General features: G+C 42.7%; 1 protein-coding gene across 1 annotated transcript in view; it reads left to right on the top strand.

The window, feature by feature from the left end:
* The first annotated feature begins 836 nt into the window (after positions 1-836).
* The window catches only part of LOC126282995 (uncharacterized), a 122,607-nt gene continuing 100,361 nt past the window's right edge, over positions 837-23,082 (top strand). The window contains exon 1 of the mRNA XM_049982241.1: positions 837-896. Coding sequence (XP_049838198.1) covers positions 837-896 — 60 coding nt within the window. The remainder of the gene's footprint in view (positions 897-23,082) is intronic.

Here is a 23,082-nt window from a genome sequence, read left to right on the forward strand (position 1 = left end):
GTTAATGCGAGTGTCTTTACGATAGATTTGAAATAAGGTCTGTTTTTGTGATTGTAGCAATTGTCAACAATTGTTAATTTAATTTTAAAAAACTTTCAATATTTTTTTGGTAATGTAGGCGCTATATACTAAGCGTGGTAATTTTTACAGCTTGCAATAAAAAATCATGCATTCAAGGGTTAGAAATACTGACAAATGAAAGCCAAGTAGAGAAATAAAGGTGAAAAATTCGGTAAGACCAGGCTAGCCTTTGTTAACAGCGTTCTTCGCCATTAAAATGAATCCATGGTACTCCCTTAGCAAGACTGTGTATAAATGTAGAAAATTTTCATGCAAGGCATATATGTGGACTATGTGGGCTTTATAGATACAAATAAAAGAAGCCCGTCCAAACAGGCCTGGGAAGGTCCAACGGTACCGACCGGCCACTGCGTCATCCTCAGTCTAGACGCGTCACTGGATGCAGATATGGAGGGGCATGTGGTCAGCACACCGCTCTCCCGGCCGTATGTCAGTTCTCGAGACCGAACCCTCTACTTCTCAATCAAGTGGGTCCTCAGTTTGCTTCACAAGGGCTGAGTGCTCCCCGCTTGCCAAGAGCGCTCGGCAGATCGGGTGGTCATCCATCCAAGTGCTAGCCCAGCCCGACAGCGCTTAACATCGGTTATCTGATGGGTACCGGTGCGACAAATAATAGCGAAAAACTAATTCGAATACGGAGCAATCTCAACAAGCTAAAAACTGACAAAAATGTGCATGACGCGTTGGTTAAAGAATACTTATTCATAAAAACGAATACTAGCTAAAGGTTTCAATATTAACTCCAGTATCCGAACATGAAGTGTCCTAGCACTGACTTCGGGCCTAGCACAAAACACACCATCGCCACCAACTACGTAAGTTTTGTTGGAATGATGCAAGCGTGTGTCTGAGACCACAGCAAAAGAAATGTGAGTGAAACTCAGGAGACGACTTTAGCAGATATCTACATCATATTTAAGGTCAACTATACTTCCAGATTTTAGCAGTTCCGAAAGAAATAGTGAATACGATAAGATCAACACTAGAGTTGTTCCTCTGCTGTAGACAATACACAGTGCCGTAAAACGTGGTCATATCCTTCGTTTTCTTAAGCCCAGTAGAGGTAAAGCGAGTTCATCGCACAAATCGCTCGTTCCCAGTGATCCACTACCTAGTAGCGTCGCTCTTTAACCACCTCGAGCATCACTTATCATTGACTACAGAAATGTGTGGCTAATAAGAAGCTGGTCGCCCACTGTATCCCATTCTTTTTAATTCCCTAAGTACAGCCATTTTATTATCTGGGCTGCCGGGAGCACGAAAGATTCCTTTCGCTGATTTTATACGACGTTTTACAACCATGGTACGCAATTCTCGAGCTCCCTGTACGCAGCACACGAGGTCTGACTTCTGTTGGCGTACCTGTGGTTGTTCTTTGTTTTTCCACTTCATTCACGTGACCTAGAGTCCACTTGGCCCTGATGAATTTGTTATCCATGTGACGTCTAACGACAAGTCCACGTTCGAAGTCACTGAGCTCTCTGGCCCCTCCCTTTCTGCTATTACTCCTTCTCTACTGACAACAAAATGCTCCCTGCCTCTTTTTATACTAGCGGCTCCACCCGGCGTGACAACTGGCCAGTTGGATATCCGTATACTTTCGATCAGAACTTTTGTACATCCTTAATTAACGGTCTGGTCTAGTGCTGATCTTATCGTACTCACTATTTCTTTCGGAACTGCTAAAATCTAAAATTATAGTTGACTTTTATATGATGTAGATATCTTCTAAAGTCGTCTCCTGAATTTGATTCACGTTTCTTTTGCTGTGGTCTCAGACAGATGCTTGCAATGGTGTGTAGTGTGCTAGGCCCGAAGTCAGGACTCTATGCTGGCCAGTCCATTACAGGGATTTTATTGTCGTGTAGCCACAACGCCACAGTCCGTGCATTATGAACAGGTGCTCGATCGTGTTGAAAGATGCAATCGTCATCCACGAATTGCTCTTCAACAATGGGAAACAAGAAGGTACTTAAACATCAAAGTATGCCTGTGCCGTGACAGTGCCACGAAAAACAACAACGGGTGCAAGCACACTCCATGAGAAACACGACCACACAATAACACCACCGCCTCCGAACTTTACTGTTGACACTACACGCGCCAGTAGATGACGTTTACCGGGCATTCGCAATACCCACACCCTGCCATCGGATAGCCACATTGCGTACCATACAATGTTTTTCAACTGTTCAATCGTCAATTGTTTACGCTCCTTACACCAAGCGAGGCATCGTTTTGCATTTACCAGCGTGATTTGTGGCTTATGAGCAGCTGCTCGACCATGAAATTCAAGTTTTCTCACCTCCACCTTACTGTCATAGTAGTTGCAGTGGCTCCTGATTCAGTTTAGAATTCCTTTGTGATGGTCTGGATAGATGTCTGCTTATTACACGTTACGACCCTCTTCAATTGTCGGCGGCCTCTGTCAGTCAACAAACGAGGTCGGCCTGTACGCTTTTGTCCTGTACGTCCCTTCACCTCTCCACTTTACTATCACATTGGAACGGTGGACCTAGGGATGTTTAGGAATGTGGAAATCTCGAGTACAGATATATGACACAAGTGACACCCAATCACCTGACCACGTTCGAAGTTCGTGAGTCCCACAGAGCGCCCCATTCTGCCCTCTCACGATGTCTAATGACTACTGATGTCGCTGATATGGAGTACCTGGCAGTAGGTGACAGCAGAATGCTCCTAATATGAAAACATGTTTTTGGGGGTGTCCGGGTACTTTTGATCACATAGTGTATTAGGCAGTGCACCAAGTCCACTGTACTGCCCATTACAGCACAACGAAAAGCCTGTCACATCAATCTCTAAATACATTACTTCGCGCCTCCGCAATACAACGAGGGAAAGCTATCACCACAACCTCACTTGTCCCTGTCACTCGAGAGAGCATCGGCTCTCTGGCCGCTGCACGCCTCAAGTCGCGAAAACAGCCACCAGAGAGAGCCCCTTTTACAGCAGCGCCTTCCGCGACAGGTGTTCCATAAACACCAGAGGGCAGCATCACACGCCACTAGTACTTATTGCCCATTATGTACAAATTTAAGAAGTTATTGATGCTAGCTACATCGGGACATTACACGGAGTCAGCAGCGACGAGGAAAAACGTGTGCCGGACAGGAATTCTAAACCGGGGTGTCCTGCTTACTAGGTGCGTTCACCACTGTGCCATTCGGGACACGGTGTTATCGCAACTGTGAGGACTATCTCGTAACGCGTAGAGGCCGACCCACACTCCCACCGACACCTATTGGCAGTCCTTGTCCATTTCCTCCATGCTTGTTGCTCTGAGATTCCTGCAGGCGGTCGGACGTAGTTGTGCATCGATTTCAAGAAGTTCGATCCATTGCCCATCGGTGCGAATCCACTGCCGTTCGCAGTATCAGCACTGCATTGCCGTCTGGTGCATATTTAGGATGCCATTGTACTGCAGGTTACCCTTAGGCGTGTTATCCAAGTTGGAGATCGTAAACGGAAATGTCAGTTATCCAGCACTCCGTGCATCAGACAAGATACTTTTGAGACTGAACTGATTACCAGTAGAGTTTGTACCATTACGTAACCTACTTCAGAAGCTGCTCACGAAATAATTCGACATCGAGTAATTGTACAGGAATTTTGTGAAAGCGTATGGACGTGTGTACTTTGACCCAAACCTTCCCTGTCTGATGTGCTTTGTTCGCACTCGATTCATATAGAAGGATGAAAATTCTATAGATTGATATTGAACGAATTAAACTGGGTGTAGCCTAAGAATGAAATATGAAAGCTAATCGACGAGTTAGGCTACTACAGAAACAATAGGCATCAACATTTACCTGCTGATATGTTATCGATTACTGGCCATAATGAGATGACGCCTGCCATTCTCATTAAAATTAGGAAATTCACTGTGACTGAGGTAAAACAAACGTGTGTTGCACAGAAAGTGAAGTACGAACGAGATCAGATACTAGAGGACGCAATATAGGAATTGGACTCCATTGTTTTAAATCTAGAGGACCAGCCGAATACATTCGAGGAACCACCAGGTTTTGCTAACAATATATAAGAGGAATTCAAAAAACGTAGGGTGACTCCGATGCGGGTATATAAGCACCGACATGTGAGCAAAGGATTAGTGTGTGGTAAATACGGAAACGTGAACTACGACAACATTGTTAGCAAGTGCGTCCAAATAGCGCCAACGTGTTGTTATTCTTTTCTTGGCTGCCGAAGGACAAACACCGACAGACATCCACCTGGAATGAAGGATGTGTAAGGGGCAAAACCACCGTTGTGGAATGCTGTGCTGTATGTAATTACTTCGTGATAACGGACATTCCCATGTGGAAGATGTAGTAAGGCAGAAGTTACCCCAACTTATGTGTGATACACTCGAGCAACCGCCCTCTAGTCCTGATCCCTCCCCATCCGATTATCACGCCATCGGTCCCTTAAATAGGCCTCGAAGGGTCGAGGGTTCCTGCTGAACAAAGATGTGCGGCAAGGAGTTACGGTATTTTACAAAACGGGTATCTTCCACGTAGTGTGTCGGTGGAATTATAGCTTCAATGCTCACGGCGAATTTGGCTGACTGGCATACCGATTCCAGACTGTGCCTTCGAACGGAAACTTTTGGATCGCCCCTTGAAGATGTCACTTTAGCACACTGGATGGGAGCAGACAATAGTACTGGCAAGTGTTGCAACATCCAACATTAAATGACCATAACGCAGTTGTCGTCCAAGGGGAAAGTAGCGACAACAGAGGGAGACAAGCAGGGGAAAACATAATTGTGTTAGGTGTCATAAAAACAATCCGGGATTTCTTAATACACTACACTGCAGCACTTACAGTGGAATCACTTCCGGTACGAGTAAACGTGGTGTGCAGCTACTAGCTGGACTCTTGCAAAAGGCACAGGTTACTGACATCCCTAACAAAAAGCTAAATCGTCAGGCAACATTCCAGTGAAGCCCAGAACTTCCCATCTTGAGGCGAAGGGTGAAATCAAGAAGAAGAGCTTATGAACGCGCTTTAGGCCTGTTAGAGCACACTGTAGTATCCCGTGAATACAGTGCAATTTAGATGTGCTGCGAAAATTGCTTCAGGAAACTAAAGGCATACACTGGGACATATAGGGAAGACAATATAATTTTTTGCTACTGTCATGTCCACAATACGTAGAGACGATGGCTCAATGACAACTGAATGGAGTCACCAGAACATCTGATACCCGCCTTACTTCTTGGTGATAACACACAGTTACTGAAACACATGCACAGCTTCGAAGCGAAATACACTCATGCTCATAAGTTAAGGATAGGGCTGATACATGGCGAAACAACGCTCTGGTGGGCGGTTTGCGGGTTTAAATCACCTCGGGGTATAACCATGCGGTGCATTTGACCAGCAGTCGTATCACGGTGGCGCTAGCAGCAGTCCACAAACGCAGAGGTGTGTTGGTGCATGTCAGAGTACGGTGCATCGAGTAAGTTTGCAGACATTTTCAGACGTACTAATTGCGACTGTGTGTTGATACTGGCTCAAAGAACACATACTGATCACGTTATGAGGGGTAGAATACTAGGGCGACTGGGGGTTGGTCAAACACAGCAGGTCGTAGCACGGCCCTCCGTGTGCCACAAAGTGTGATCTCAACATTACGGCAACGATTCCAGCAGACAGGAAACGTGTCCAGGCGCTAAGGTACGGGATGTCGACAGTGTACAACACCACAAGAAGACCGATATCTCACCATCAGTGCCTGCAGACAACCCTGGAGTACTGCAGATAGCCTTGCTCGGAACCTTACCGCGGCCACTGGAACAGTTGTCTCCAGACACACAGTCTACAAACGACTGAACAGACATGGTTTATTCGCCCAGAGACCTGCAAGGTGCATTCCACTAACCCCTGGTCACAGGAGAGCTCATAAGGCCTGATGTCAAGAACGCAGTACATGGGTGGTCCCAGGTTATGTTCACAGACGAGTCCAGGTATAGTCCGAAAAGTGATTCTCGCCAAGTTTTCATTTGGCGTGAACCAGGAACCAGATACCAACCCCTTAATGTCCTTGAAAGCTACCTGTGTGGAGGTCGTGGTTTGATGGTGTGGGGTGGGATTATGATTGGTGCACGTACACACATGCACACCTTTGATAGAGGTCAGATGTATCGGGACGTCATTTTGCAGCAGTATGTCCGCCTTTTCAGGGTGCAGTGGGTCCCACCTTCCTCTTGAAGTATGATAACGCACGGCCCCACCGAGTTGCCATCGTGGAGGAGTACCTTGAAACAGAAGATATGAGGCGAATGGAGTGGCCTGCGTATTCTCCATACCTAAAACAAATCGGGCACGTCTGGAATGCTCTCGGTCGACGTATCGCTGCACGTCTTCAAACCCTTACGATACTTCAGGAGCTCCGACAGGCACTGGTGCAAGAATGGGAGACTATACCCCAGCAGCTGCTCGACCCCCTGATCCAAAGTATGTCATCCCGTTGTGCGGCCTGTGTACGTGTGCATGGTGATCATATCCCATATTGCTGCTGGGGTACATGTGCAGCAAACAGTGGCTTTTTGTAGCACATCTGTTTCAGGACGGTTTTCTCAACTTATCACCAATACCGTGGTCTTACAGATCTGTGTCGTATGTGTTCCCTATGTGCCTATGCTATTAGCGCCAGTTTTGTGTAGTGCCACGTTGTGTGGAGCCACATTCTGCAATTGTCCTTAATTTATGAGTAGATAACAAATACGTCAATCAGATTTTGGAGCTACCTTTTGCTCTGGAAGAAGTCTCTACAATTTCCAAGCTCAGAACTGCAAAGGGACCAGATCTGGATGGCTCGATCCTGAGCTTTTGTCTGATATTGCCTTTTTTGACGGTATTACTAAACGAGCCGATGGGAATAGGTAGGATCCCGGCGATTTGGAGAACAAGTGGGTCAGTAGTATTCGAAAAGAGAAAGGATAATGAAACGACATCTCTACAGACCAGTTTTCTTACTAAATCTCTTGGGGAAGGTCCAGAAGCGTCACCTTTGTGATCGGTTGTGGGCGCACTGGGAGCTGAACAGATTTTGATTCAGAAAACAAGCACTTGAAGAGTAGTTTTGAACCCTGGACACGTAGCCGAACTTTGGATGGACCGACGTAACGCGGGAGAGGGAAGCAGCAGGCATGCTGTGCGGTGCGTTGCTGCTGGACTGGGACGTTGCGCCACGGCCGAGGGCACGCCGCCTGCAGGCGGGTCAGGCGCCTGTGTCTCGCGCCTGCGTGGTGCGCAGTTTCCGAATCGCATCGCATCGCATCACGACATGCCTCATGGAGCGCAACTTGTACTGGAGCTTGGTTCCGGCGCTGTTGCATGCGTCCGCACTCCTCTGGCGCCTGTGCAGGGCAAGGTGAAGTGCAGGCCCGGTACTTCGCAGTCCCAAATTGGGCCACCACGCAGTGATGGTTTCCCCCTTTGTTGCAGAAAAGCAACGAGACTCTGCTATGGAAATTATCAATAATTGTGTTATGTACACCTCAGTCACCAGAAAGATTACTAATCTATCTGTAATCACAGTACAAAATGACTTTACTGCTAGCAAGAGAAAAGTACGCCCAACCAGAGACAGTTTGAAGTCACGCGGTGCTCATAGCTCTAATGAACTGTGGGCCGTCATTTCGCAGTACGTTTTCGTACACCTAGTAAACTCTTCGGATAGTGATATACACATATGTAGATGACGGTAGTATGGCGTGGTGTAAAAGAGCAGTTCATAGGAGGAACTGTAATCTGTACTCAAGTGATTCATGCGAAAACGTTTCCGACGTAATTATGGCCACACGACTGGAATTAACACACACTGAGCGCAGAATGGTAGTTGGAGCTAGACCCATGGGACATTTTATTTAGGAATCGTAGGGAATTCAATATTCCGAGATTGACAGTGTTGTGACTGACAATTCGCAATTTTTCACAAACACAATTTTTATTTCTCTAAGTTTACAAGGATGATGACTGAACAACAAAAGAAACGTAACAATAACGATGCCAGTAAAAGTCTCCTAATTGAGGCAAACAAAAGTTCACTTCCAATTTTCCACAAAGGTTCGTCGTAACACACACACACTAGTAAAATTCCAATTGAGAGACGAAGACGTAATCTTCAGCGGACGAAGTCCACGAGCTCGGCGTCCGGAGTGACCTGAACTTCGGGGCTTTGTCTAGCCCCTAAATAGCTGTCTCCAGCCAGTCAGGTTTTGGCGTATTGATACTTCCTGCAGGCCGTTGCTCGAGCTCCCCCTGCAGGAAGTAGTGCTGGGAATGACTGTTCCGATTATCTTGTATGTAAATAGCCGGTGTTTACCATGGTGCTTTCGGTGCGCCTTGGACTTAGACAACCCCGTCCTCTGTGGTGTAGTACGGGTTGCCGGCCCTCAGGGGTTGCTTTGGCCCCGGCGTAACACACAGTGTCAAGAGTGTGCTGAGAATACCAAATTTTTGCATTGCCTCTCACCACGGACATCGCAGTGGCCGACGGCCTTCACTTAAAGACCGAGAGCAGCTGCGTTTGCGCAGAGCTGTAAGTGGTAATACACAAGTAACACTGTGCAAAATAACCGCACAAAACAGTCTGGGACGCACAATGAACGTATCCGTTAGGACAGTGCGGCGAAATGTGGCGTTAATGGGTAGATAATCGACCTGAGTGCCCTTGCTAACAGCACGATATAGTCTGCATCGCCTTTCCTGGCCACGTGACGATATCTATTGGACCCTAGACGATTGGAAAACAGTGGCCTGTTCGGGGGAGTCCCAATTGTAAATGGTAATAACTGATGGTAGGGCTCGAGAGTAGCGCAGATCGTACGGGGCTATGGACCCAAGTTATTAAGAAGGTACTATCCAAGCTGGAGGTGGCTTCGTAATGGTGTGGACCGTGTTTGCATGGAATGGACTGGATCTTTTGGTTCAGCTGACTAGAAATGGTTATGTTCGGCTACTTAGAGACCATTTGCTGCCAAACAACGATGGAACATTTCTAGATGACAATGCGGAAAGCCATCGATCCACAATTGTTCCCGACAGGTTTGAAGAACATTCTGAATAATTCGAGCGAACGATTTGGCCACCCAACGGACATTTATGGGACATAATCAAGAGATCAGTTCGTGAACAAAATTCTGCGCCGCAACACTTCAGTAACTTTAGGCGGCTATAAAGGAAGCATGGCTGAAGACGACTTCCAGCGACTTATTGAGTCCATTCCACGTCGAGTCGCTGCGGCCTTTATCTTTCTTTCTTTCTTTTCTTTTTTTTTTATCAAATCAGTCTTCTGACTGTTTTGACACTCCCCGCCGCAAACTCCTCTCCTGTGACAACCTCTTCATCTCAGAGAAAAGAAAGCAACCTGTTACCTGGATGTATTCCAATCTTTGTCTTCCTCTACCGTAAGCAGTCACAATAGCGCCTTTCTTAGCAATCATATACAAACCCTCACTTGACCAAAGGTCTGTTCCTAAAGACTGGAAAGTAGCGCAGGTCACACCAATATTCCAGAAAGGAAATAGGAGTAACCCATTGAATTACAACCCATATCACTGACCTCAATTCGCAGTAGGAGTTTGGAGCATATACTGTACTCGAACATTATGTGTCACCTTGAAGAAATTGACTTATTGTTACATAACCAACACGGATTCAGAAAATATCATTCTTGTGCAACACAGCTAGCTCTTTAGTCCCATGAAGTAATGAGCCATGTCGACAAGGGATCTCTGATCGATTCCATATTCCCAGATTTCCATAAGGCTTTTGACACCGATTCTCACAAGCGACTATTAATAAAATTGCGTGCATATGGATTATAGTCTCAGTTGTGTGAGTGGATTCGTGATTTCCTCTCAGAGGGGTCACAGTTCGTAGTGATAGACGACAAATCATAAAACGCAAGTGAAATCTGGCGTTCAGCAAGGTAGTGTCATAGGCCCTCTGCTTTTCCTGGTTTACATAAATGATCTAGGTGATAATCTGAGCAGCCCCCTTAGATTGTTTGCAGACGACGCTGTAATTTACTGTCTAGTAAAATCATCATACGATCAACACCAGTTACTAAATTGTCTAGAGAGAATTTCTGTAAGGTGCGAAAAGTGACAATTAGCACTAAACAAAGAAATGTGCGAGGCCATCCACATGGGTACTAAAAGAAATCCAATAAATTTTGGGTTTACGATAAATCGCACACATCTAAGGGCTGTCAATTCGACTAAATACCTAGGAATTACAATTACGTGCAACTTAAATTGGAAAGATGACGTAAATAATATTGTGGGGAGGCGAAACAAAGACTGCGCTTTGTTGGCAGAACACGTAGAAGATGCGATAAACCCACTAAAGAGACAGCCTACATTACACTTATCCGTCCTCTGCTAGAATATTAGTGCGCGGTGTGGGATCGTTACCAGGTAGGATTGACGGAGGACACCGAAAAAGTGCAAAGAAGGGCAGGTCGTTTCATATTATCGCGCAATAGGGGTGAGAGTGTCACTGATATGATACGCGAGTTGGGGTGGCAGTCACTGAAACAAAGGCGGTTTTCGTTGCGGCGGGATCTATTTACGAAATTTCAATCACCAACTTTCTCTTCCGAATGCGAAAATATTTTGTTGACACCCACCTACGTAGGGAGAAATGATCATCATAATAAAGTAGGAGAAATCAGAGCTCAAACGGAAAGATTTAGGTGTTCCTTTTTAATACGCTCCCTTCGAGAGTCGAATGGTAGAGAAGAAGTATGCTAGGTACTTAAGTTTGCATTTCAGAGTAACCATGTAGATGTAGATGTTGATGTACAGTTTTTGCCCTCTAAGATCCCTCTAGTACCATGGAAGTTACTCGGAGATTTCTCACCAGATGTCCTACCACCCCGACCCTTCTTCTTGTCATTCCTTTCCTCACCGCTTCTCCGGAGAACCTCCTCATTCCTTACCTTATCAATCCACCTAATTTTCGTGCGACTGCTACGGTCGCAGGTTCGAATCCTGCCTCGGGCATGGATGTGTGTGATGTCCTTAGGTTAGTTAGGTTTAAGTAGTTCTAAGTTCTAGGGGACTAATGACCACCGCAGTTGAGTCCCATAGTGCTCAGAGCCATTTTGAACCACCTAATTTTCAGTATTATTCTGTAGCACCAAGTATCAAATGCTGCAATTCAGTTCTTTTCTGGTTTTCCCAAAGTCCATATTTCACTACCATTTAATGCTGAGCTTCATGCGTACATTCTCAGAAATCTCTAGTAGCTGTGTTTTATACTCGCAGGCTTCTCTTTCCCTATGCGGGGCAAAAGGAGGTTCGATAAGATATTGCGAGATATCCCATGGCTTTTGTCACCTCAGTGTAGTTTAGTGGGTCACCGATTTCGCTCAGATTTCATACACTTGTAGTACATACTTACATGCCATAAACATACAAACTTCCGTCAAAAACTTGTACCACTATCACGAACTAGGTTTTTTCACAAATGAATGAGAATAATTATAGTGCTGCTGTCGCGGTGATGTATAATCGAGATACAACATGAAATTCTGATTCACTTTGCACGGTTGTAGAGGAGTCATACCACGCTACATCTACTTCGAATAAATTACGCTGTTTGTTTTTCACAAAATAACATCTTTCATCAGTTGCACAAAAATTTTCAGTTCACTTTACCGCTTTTAACAGAACAATCTGTCATCTTCAGGAGGTAAGCTGACGTTAAATATGGACATCAGCACACCTATGATCTAAGCCCGTTGAGTTGCTCTTTCATTTGACATATTATTTATAACTGTAAGTTTAATGTAATAAATATTATAAAGCGTTAAAATCCCGATATTCATTTATAAACACAGTCTGTATTTTAGCAACAATATCTGCATTTGCTGAAAGACAGCTGCCCAGGTATGGAAAGTATTCTATGTATGGGCTACTTAAGCCAAAATCAGTATAAAACTTTCGTTGTTGTTTTAAAATGTCATATAACAGAACAAAAATTTTACTTGAATATTTGTTTTGATGTAAGTGGCAAACAAAAAGATTTCCAATCAAAACGACACAAAGCAATAAAATATTTTCTAAGGCTTACAATTCAAGATCTCAAGAAGAGTGTCAGATAAAACGGACCATAAAACAAAATACGGGTTTTTTAAAATAAAAAAGGTGTTTTTGTGGTTCAAAAAATACATCCATTTACACATCAAAAGTACAAGATAATAAGAAAACATTGGGTAAAAGACAGTTCAACTTGTGGTCAATTTATACTGAAACAACACATTAAATTTGTGGACTAAGTTCTTCTTTAATACAGTTCTGGGTGATACTTCATTAAGTTTTGATAAAAATCGTTACTTGACAATTTATTTATTCTGTTAAATCCGTGAGGCAGTTTTAAATTTCCTGCCAAATTGTAATTCATCTTCAGAAACTCAATCTTAGCTAGCGACGTTAACCATAAACTCCCACGTGTGAAACAAGCAAATTTTCTTCAAACGTTGATTCTAAAAACCCTTCTGGGGTGTCATATATTTCTGGTAATTCCCTACAATGATTTTAATATCCTTTACAGTTTAATTCTGTAAGCATTAAAACGATCGGCAGAAACCGTTTCGGTCAATTCGCCTTCACAAACACTTGAAACCGCTTGCATCAACCCAGACTTGACCCACTCCCATTGGTCCTCAACGGTACGCTTCTTCTTAAACCTTGGCATCATGCTCTTCTTTTTTTAAAAAAATAGGCTTACATAATCCATAAATAATCCGTAACATACGACTTTGGTGTGGCCCATTTATGGCGAATAGATATCAGTGACGAGATTCGCTGTTGACATTCCTATCATCAGTAGAAGTGAAGACATGTTACATGACGTGTTAAATGGGATGAAGTGTAATGAGTATAGAACGAGTATAGAATACACATTGAGAGTAAATCGAAAGAAAATCAAAGTGCTGTGGGTAGCTGAAAGAGAAATTGCAAGCAAATTAGTGACCACGAAGTAGTCGAAGCGAAGGAATTGTGCTACATTGGATAATACATGACCAACGAAGCGAGGAGGACATGTAATGAAGACTAGTACAGGCAAAGAGGGCATACCTGGGCAAAAGAAGTCTACCAGTATCAAACAAAGGTATTAATTTGAGGAAAAAATTTCTTAGAATTTACGTTTGGAACAGAGCATTGTATGGTAGTGAATCAAGAACTGTGGAAAAACCATAAAGAAGAAATCAAAGCGACTGACATGTGGTCCTACAGTGGCATGTTGAAAATTACGTCGACTTATAAAGAATGAGGAGGTTCTCCACAGAATCTACGACAACAGAAAATATTTGCTTATTACTTATTTAGCCTGACCAGATTAGGGCATTAACGTTCCTCTCTTACATCTCACCAAGTGCAACACAAGCAAAAGATGTTACCAAATTTACCAATATTATTATTATTATTATTGTGTAGTTATGTAACATCTTTTGTTATTATTATTATTATCATTAATATAAATGGCATTTACAATGATACCGGATAGATTAGGACATTCAGATACAAGTTTAGTATTATCAGAAAGGGAATGGATGAAGGAAGAGGAGGTATCAAGAAGAGATTCTGTGCAGCTCATTCTCATCAGTAGGCTATTGTGATACAGGTTAGATCATTAGTTGCCTTTTGAAGTTTGGAAGACATTTAATTTCTGATATTTTGAGGAAGACTTGAAACGTCCACTTAGTAAAAGTTATGAATGACACTGCTGGAAAACCTCTACTTTATTTGATTTTCAAACACCTGAGCAAAATAGAACGTACTCAGACATTTCGCTCTTTACTTATTCTGATCAACACTAAACTGACACACAATATTTTTTTTAGAGCAACGCAATTTGACTTTCAAAAATCCCTTTCATGAACCACTTACCTTACAAAAATCTTCGTTACTCGAAGTACTGCAATAAAGCGAGCGCCAATACCGCCAGCTAAGTAAAAGATTCTAACTACTGAAGACACTAAATACCGATAGACATAGTTAGCAAATGAAATATTTTATAAGGAACAAACAATGCATTTACCTTAATAATAAGTCATCATATATATTTCATCCATCCGGTCTTGCAAATTTCGTTTTTCTGACGGACACCCACCCACATCATCCGCTCTCAAAACTCTGTCATTTCTCTCCCCACATCCACCACTGCTGGCGGCTCACCTTCAACTGCCCAACGCTTCGTGCTATTCACATCCAACTGCCCAACATTGAACAAACGAATATTCCAACAATGAGCCCAACCAGCCACAGACTGCACACAGCACAGTCAGTGATTTTCAAACAGAGCGCTACGTGGCGTTACTAACATAAAAAGCTAAACAGCCTTCTACAGCCTACTTACAGACTGCTCCAAAGTCAGATTCTCGACACAGAAGATGACAGTGCTATGTGATGGTACGAAGAGAATTTTACCTTTTTGAGAACGACTATTAATTTCTGCTGTGTTGTTCAAATAGCATGCATGTCGGAAGGAACATCATGTCGTACTTCTGAACAACACAGGCACTACAATATCGTATTTATCTGCCGACACTGGGCAAGCGTCTTTCAATTAAAAAATGTCTTCCTTGTATGGGAACATACATAATGGATGTACAAGTACAGGTTGTAGACACATGGTGAATGACGTATGACAGTTTGAGTCTGGGTATGAACTGTGCTCATGTAGTCAAATGGAAAGGTGACCACTTGAGACACATGGGAAATGTGGTTTCGTGTCCTGGTCCAGCAGAAGTTTTCATTATTGGCATTCCATTATATGGTTGTCCATAGTCGCAACTGCGAATACATTTCATGAATTTAATAATGCTGTAGCCGCCATAGTGCCTGTTCCTGAACAACACAGGCACTGCGATATCGTATCCATAAAAGGTTTTATCTGACTAATATGTATTATCAATGTTTTCATCGGTAACTGAAACTTGGTATTGACTGGTGAAGTCATCTCCAGTACATGATACGGTCCTTGCGACTTTGTCAAGAACTTCTTAGTTTTATCCTTTGGGATATAAGAATTGGACCGTAGGAGCCATTTTTCAAATGGTTCAAATGGCTCTGAGCATTATGGGACTTTTTTTTTAACATCTTAGGTCATCAGTCCCCTAGAACTTAGAACTATTTAAAGCTAACTAAGCTAAGGACATTACACACATCCATGCCCGAGGCAGGATTTGAACCTGCGACCGTAGCGGTCTGAAGCGGACTGAAGCGCCTAGCACCACTCGGCGACAGCAGCCGGCTTGTCCTGGATGCCTCATGCTGGCACGGTAGCCCAGTGTGATCGGTCAGAGAGCTGGCTGCCCTCAGTAATAAAAAAACTGAGTGAAACGATGAACAACGAACTTCAATGGATGTCATGTGACGTCCGCTACGATCAAATACAATGAACATTAACGACAAAATGCAAAATAAATAAATAAATAAATAAAATAAAAAAAAACTGATAGAGCGTCTACGATGTAAGCAGGAGATCCCGGGTTCGAGTTCCGGTCGGGGCACTGTCCCCACTGATATTTAGCAACGCCTGTAAGCAGATAATCGTCTGGATTTCTTTGTAATTTCACTTTATGGTTGCGGCAACACGATATCCTTAGAGAAGAATTTAATCATCCAGGGTTAAAGGTTGTCACGTACGACGTCTTGTTGCACAGCGCCTGGCGAACAGCCATTTTCGACAGCGAAATATGTAGGAATCTACCCACCAAGGGAATGAGTGGTTTCATTGACGCTCTTTACGCCATCTCCTGAGTCCACATTGCTTCTGAGAGGCTGTGTGTCTGACATGTTTTCCTTGACCACCCGTAACAAAACTACATCATTTCAACGCTGGGCGTTGCGGTTCTGACCTCCACAGCAATGAGGTCAAGAGAAGGGGTGAAATGTGGGTAAGAGGGGATGTGGCCACCTCCTCATCGTGTGACACGTCCACGGAGGCGTTAAGTAGAATTGGGGCAAAATTTGGTGCCAATATGACATCATTAACCCACGAGCTTCAGAACTCTGGCCGTTTTCTCGCCTGTGTCGACACCTCACTATTTCAAGCGTTGTCATGCTCGAGGGTGACGTCGCAGGTTGCCACGCCTTTGCACCGTTACAAAAGGACAGTGTCAGCTCTTTTGAACCAACTCTGAAACTTCTGCGTTGCAATGGGAGACAATTACGGGGTTTAGAAAAAGTGACTCTTCAGCTTGTTGCGTATGTACTTCTCAGTCAGTGCGACAAGTACTTTCGAGATTGTTTGAGGTGTGCAGGAAAGTATCTTCGGCGAGTAACTGTAGGAGAATTCAGACTCTGACAAGACATTCACTTCATATACTAAAAGCAACTTCCCTCAAATACAGACAAATGACGAAAACCGTTACTGCGCAGCTGGAAAAAATATGGTGATTTTGTTGCACTACATAAGAAGTATGACTTGGATCAGTCCAGCAAAACAAAATGAACTGGAACAAACACACAAAACTACATCACAGATTGCAAAATTATGTGTGTGAAAAAGTCCAGAATTTCTTGAGATGTCGAAGTTCCAAAATCAAAAATATAGATACAGTTAGTGCAAAGAATTAAAAAGATTAAACAGATCAATTCTATAGACAATGGTACTAACCTAGTTCAAGAGGTGCGTAGAAAGCTCGGCAATGCTAGCAGCGACACTCAAGTTCTAGTCTGAAAGAGGATGAGTTCGCAAAGAAGTTAGATCATGAAACAGAGGTACATCCAAACCCGAATAAAAAGTTGACATTCCAAACTGTTAAATAATAAAAAAAAAATTCGTGCTACTACCAGGCATACAAGTATTTCCACGCTCTATTTGGAGGTAATTCATTCAATTCAACTATCTTCAGTGTCACTGTGTATGATTTAAACCTAAATTAAAGGTCTCACCAATAAAATCGCTTCACTCCTACCATCTGTAATATCGATCGTGAGTCAAAGCAATGGTTTAACGTAACCTTTCTCATCGGAATCAGCTCTCACTAAGACACTTGTGATTTCCCGAACTATAATTCCACCGTAGTTAACACAGTTTTATTTTGCATTTTGCACGGATGAAGATACTTCTATGGTCCTTCCTAGCTCCTATCTTTTCGGGGCTTTCGATTACACAGAAATTTCTCAGATGTTAAAAGCCATCAATTTCCAAGGTGGCTGACCATATTTTGTGAAATCATCGATTTGAAGAGGGAGTATTTTTCCTTATGTGATGTGGACCTTGCGAAATTAGGCTTTTATCTCTCCAGAGCTAGTACTTTCGTCTGAAAAAAAGAAGGCGGAAATTTTAGGATTTAATATCCCATACCTGACGAGCTCAGTTGAGCACAGCTCCGTGGTACACAAGGATAGGACAAAGAAATCGGCCATGCACTCAATTAATGAACAGTTCAGCCATTCGTCTTTCACGATTTTGTGAAATCGCATTATACCTAAGGCATGACAGTTGACGGGTATTGGATCAGGTTCCTCTAGAATATAACTCCAGTGCATTAACCACTGTCCCACTTGACAATGCCCATCTAACCGATAGTGGTTAACAACACTGGTAACACATCGCAATTAGAGACATGTGACCGCAGCTAATTCATCGAGGACGCAATTTCCGAGTACAACTTCTCCAAATTACTGATGTCTTTTGAGTATTTAAATTATAGATTGTTACAGTTATGTATCTCAATGAAAGACACGAAAAAACAGCAGATAACACTGAAGTAACTAAACTTAATATAGCTGCTTAGGAAAGAAAACTGGAAATATTTAATTATTTTGTAAGACAGATTACACATCAATGTCAAAGCAAGAAGAAAATGAGAAAGATATATTTAGAAGGAAATAAATCTTATTTCAGAGAAATGAGATTTGTAGTTGTCTAATATTTGCTTGAGTTAACTATTGGTAGTTTGCGGTTTTTTGCGACCGTTTTCCAGGAAGGGTCACGTAAAGCAAGTAAATTCGTACCGAAAGAGTCATTTAATCACAATATTTAATCAGGATCAAAGAATACGATAAACCACAGTACCAGTGATTGTCGGCAGTCAACTATGTAACTTCACTCTTCGTTTCCTCTTGATTCACAACTGCTTGCCTTATATAAATGCGAGGATGTTGAAAGTACTCTAGACGTTGTAGAAACACACAAGCTGCCAGGGAAGCAAAAGTAGACCACCGCACTCAGAGCCATTTTGCAGAAGGACGTCTGAAGGAGGTGCAGGTCAATAGTCTTGGCAGCTTTTTCTATTGCCACGCTCGGGTGCCCAAAATATCGTGGATGAACACAGATACGATCTCCTAAGGCCCAATAGGATCTCGTATGGTGCAACCCCTGCTTCAAAACATTGTATAACCAAGAAGAGGTGAAGGAGGAGTATCGTTTCTAGCAGAAAGCATAATTGTGCTCAAAAGTAGAAAGCTAAGGCTTTCTCTGTAAAGCACTGGATGCCCCAGAGGCCCCGCAGTTTTCGGGCCTTTGAATGCATGAGATGCCGCCGGACGTCTCGATTTCACAAAATCCAAATATTCACGCGTTTCGAGAATCACAGAGATTGGCTAACGTCAATAAACCAGAGGTCAGAAAGAGAAGCTTTGCTGTGCCAAGTTCGTTCACAGAGAGAGGTGGAGGGAGAGTGAGATGCTATTTTTCTGTGGAGGATGGTAGAATGCACATTACTGGTTAACTGAATAGAGAACAGCTCAGGGAAAGCGGTAGCATATTCTAAGGATCTATGTTATCAGATGGTACTTGGAAGATCTGAAGCTCAGCCAAAAAGCAGTACAAGGAAAAATTCGGTCAGAAATCTCTTTTCATTCTCCTACTTCAGCTTGTACTTCATCTTGGACTTGACACTCCGGTGAGAGCCGTTGAGAGCCTACCACCGCCAGAGCTGGTTTATCGAGAGACTTGAGAGTAATTTCGGGTTGATTTGCACTTTGGCATTCGTGAGGGTCATTGGTGCCGCCAGTGGCTGGTTCTGCACCCACTTCCGTCTACAACACTATGATGAGGTCAAGCTACAAACATGAGACGACGCATAGGGAAATTAAAGTCATTTAATAACATTTCGATTACTTCAACCTTCACTTTCAAGACCTGTATTTTGATTCAGTGAACAGTCTCTTTTCAACTCTGACCTCAGGTGCGATGTCTTCTGTAGTACTGTCTGCCTTTCAGTTAACACCATGATAATCACTGTGCACTTCACAGCTGCAATTAATTCATTTTCACAATTATTAACATCCATTCCCTGACCCCTTTATTAGACGTGCCAAGGTGACGTAATAGTAATATTGACATTGTTTGTCAAATGTTAATAATGACTTTATCAGAATAAACCAAAGTGATTTCGTTTCTTCTCTCATTTAATAGTCATAGAATTCCTAATTAATTATTTTGGAGAATAATTAATTAAGATATTTTAGATACAGTAGCCACTTTCCCACTTCTTCCATAAATTACCAACCTTTAACCACTGCCCACTTACAGTGATGCAGCACTCTATGGAAATGAAGCAATTGAAAAGTCTGAAACTATGAAACCAGCAATGTCTGAACAGTGTTCTATAGCATGGACATATACTGATACACGACATATGTTAATGATGATATACGGTGCTAATTGGTTCAGTAGTCTATATCTTTTGAGCGACTAGCTTAGAAACGAGGCCCCATATCAAACCAATCGAAATCTTGACATGCTGAATATAATATCAGTCACAATCAAAATCAGTAGAAAAGATACAACATTGAAACGAAAAGTGCATTGATGAGCCAAGACTTAATGGTCACTTGATGAATATTGTGTTGGTCCACCTTTGGAACGCAAAACAGTGATTATGTGTGGCGTCACGAGGCTGAGTGCACTCCGTTCCATTCCTACCATTCAGGAAAAATCCTTGGCAGCACAGAGGATCCAGAACCTGTGTTCTGCATGACAGTCAGCTTCACTGAGCACCCAGTTATAGAGATTGACGAATCGACTAGTACTTGGTAGACTTTCCAATGGATATGTCACAAGAGGTCTACAAACACGTCAGGTATTTACTATAAATTAGAGGCCAGTTGTTTGTAGGGACAGATCTGGTTGTCGATAGAGTCCTAGACATTTAACGACAAGCTTAGATCAGGTAATTCTGGTGGCCAACAAATAAAAGTGAGTTCACTTATATGTTTTCTGTAGCGCGGTCCTGGCTTATAACACTGGTAACTATCCAGTCGGAGTATGCCATAACAAGTATGAAAGGGTTGGGGAAGGTATCGAGCACGAAAGAATGCAGGTAGTGTTGGTACAGCCCACATTTAAATGAAGGTGTGGCAGAAAGTCGTGTAAGAAGCATGTGACCAAACTGCATGAGTTAAACAATACAGTACAAGTGCTGCATAGATCACTCAATGAAATGTTGTCAGTCTGTGAACAAATGACTAAATTGCAGTGCGTTTCGGCTCTACTCATCATTACATATTGTAAAAATGAAGGGTACATCGTCATGAAATGAAAATTTTTTATAGCAGTGAATGCCGTATGAAGAAGAATAATCACTGATTACAACAAAATGAACACATATCAAATATATCAGGTTGTTCAGATGAACGGAAGGTACATGTTGAGTACATAACTGTCAGAGGCAGGATGGTAGTGCTGCATGTATTCATGTCAGGTCTCCAGACGGAACATATCGTAGTCTGGACACAATATTTCAGCGGTCCACCTGACCGCCATCTTCAGGTGAGTAGACCGTCACACTAACTCGCCAGGCTGGCAGTGCTAGTAAGGTAACATCGACATGGAGCAGACACTATCTGTAGGAGGTACTAATTTGTCCGCCGTGGTGTCCTCAGGGTCAAATAGTAAATCAAAGAACTGCACAATAAGTTATTTATAATGATAAAAATGTTAATAACTATTTCAAACATTTGCCCATTCAGGTGAAATGGATTACCACAACGATCATATGTCAGGCATAACGTATATAGATAATTACAAAATTAAAGAGTCTTTTAATACGTTTAATAAATATACAAAAACCCAAAGTGAGAGCCACACACTTTAACGATACTATTGATACGATTAAAGAGGTGAGAGCTTTTTGATAGTTATACAGGCATGTAAGAATTTATACAAATTGTACTGGCTCCGAACATAAACAGTGACCCTGAGAATTGCTCGAAAACGTAAGCATGAACTAATTTTTATCCTACAATAAAACAAAAGACCGCGACCGTGTGCCTGTAACCTTACACGTTTCTTATAAAAACACTTATTTTTCTTTTTTTTTTTTTGCAAAAGTACACCTATAACTTATTTTCAGTTAATCTAAGGAAGTCCGTAGTTGTTACCGTGTCTTATCTTAGCCTAGGTTAATGTCCGTCGTAGCATAATACTGTCCCCACCGGTCTGCATGTTTCGGGCACCCATTCGGCTGCAATGTGGCCTATCCGGAAACGACTATCGACCTTGTGTAATTAGAAACGTGATCTATCTGTCCCAACGACACTTTTCCACTGTGATACGGTCCAATCTCGAGTATACCGTGTCCACTGCAGTCATAATTGACGATTTCGTTGGGTCAACCAGGAAAGACGTATGACTCGTCTGTTTCCGACCCCTTGTTTAACAACGTGATATATTACGTGATATATTACGTCCGCCCCTGGTAGATGAATGGACAGCGTGACAGAATGTCAATCCTAAGACCCCGGGTTCGGTTCCCGACTGGGTCGGAGATTTTCTCCTCTCAGGGACTGGGTGTTGTGTTGTCCTAGTCATTATCATTTCATCTCCATCGACGCGCAAGTCGCCGAAGTGGCGTCAGATCGAAAGACTTGCACCCGGCGACCGGCTACCCGACGAGAGGACCTAGCCATACGACATTTATTTTATCTACAATGTTCACATTATCGATTTAGGTAAGTTATTGCCTTCTTCATATATCATTAATCCATCAACACCTTCATGATATGTGATAATACCTGTATGCACTTTGAACACCATGAATTCGTGTAAAAGTTGTCAATGAATTACCTGTCATTTCGTCACATACTAAAAGAGGCGACATGATAAACGATAAGCTCATTTCTTTTTTTGGGCTAGGCCTCGCCACCGTGAGAGTGAATCGATATGGAAAAACTCTCCTATGTTGTTTCCGTAATTGTGGCCGCATCCCACATATCTGTCGCCATAAGTTTCTATCTTCTCTTACTTCTTCGTCTTCTTCTGTTTCTCTTTTGCTCAAGGCCTCCTTTTTCCGACATAATCGGGTAACTCTCGGTCTCTCCTTCTTCTCGGAGGAAGCTACACCAAGATCTTCCTTGGCCATCTGACATCTATTACTCACATTGTATGTCCATACCAGGCGAGATGGTGTTCTTCAGTCTTCCTTGAGTGTGGGTTGTTTCCCCTAATTGTTGTATATCTTATGTAGTTTGTCCGAGGTATTTTTCACATTCTGAGATGGTCGATTTCTACAACTCTCAATTTGTTTTTATTTTTTTCCAGTAAGCTCCCAGCGCTCGCAACCACATGTCGTTATAGGCTCTACAAACCTGCTATATAGCATCTTCTTTACTTTCCAACTTACCTTCGAAGGTCATCAACGTAGATTTTAGCTTCTGGGTTGTTGCGTCCTCATGAGCTACCCATTGTTGTATTTCCCAATTAAATGTTCTATCTTCTGATAGGATTCTGCCCAAATATTTAAAACTTTTATATGCCTTGATATGTTGGACCTTTATTCTAAAGTTTCCTACATTTTGTCCACTTTTCTATTGAAAATTTACTTTTAATCTCCAATTACCATATTCGTCTCATAATTTTCTTAGCGTTAAGCAGATATCATCTTCTTCACTGGCCACCATTACCTGATCATCTGCTAAGAACAAGGTGTATAAACATTGATCCTTTATTATCTGAAAGGCCATTTCTGTACATTTCTTACTCCGCAGGTCTAAG

This window comes from Schistocerca gregaria, chromosome 1 (genome assembly GCF_023897955.1).
Source record: "Schistocerca gregaria isolate iqSchGreg1 chromosome 1, iqSchGreg1.2, whole genome shotgun sequence".
NCBI lineage: Eukaryota > Metazoa > Arthropoda > Insecta > Orthoptera > Acrididae > Schistocerca > Schistocerca gregaria.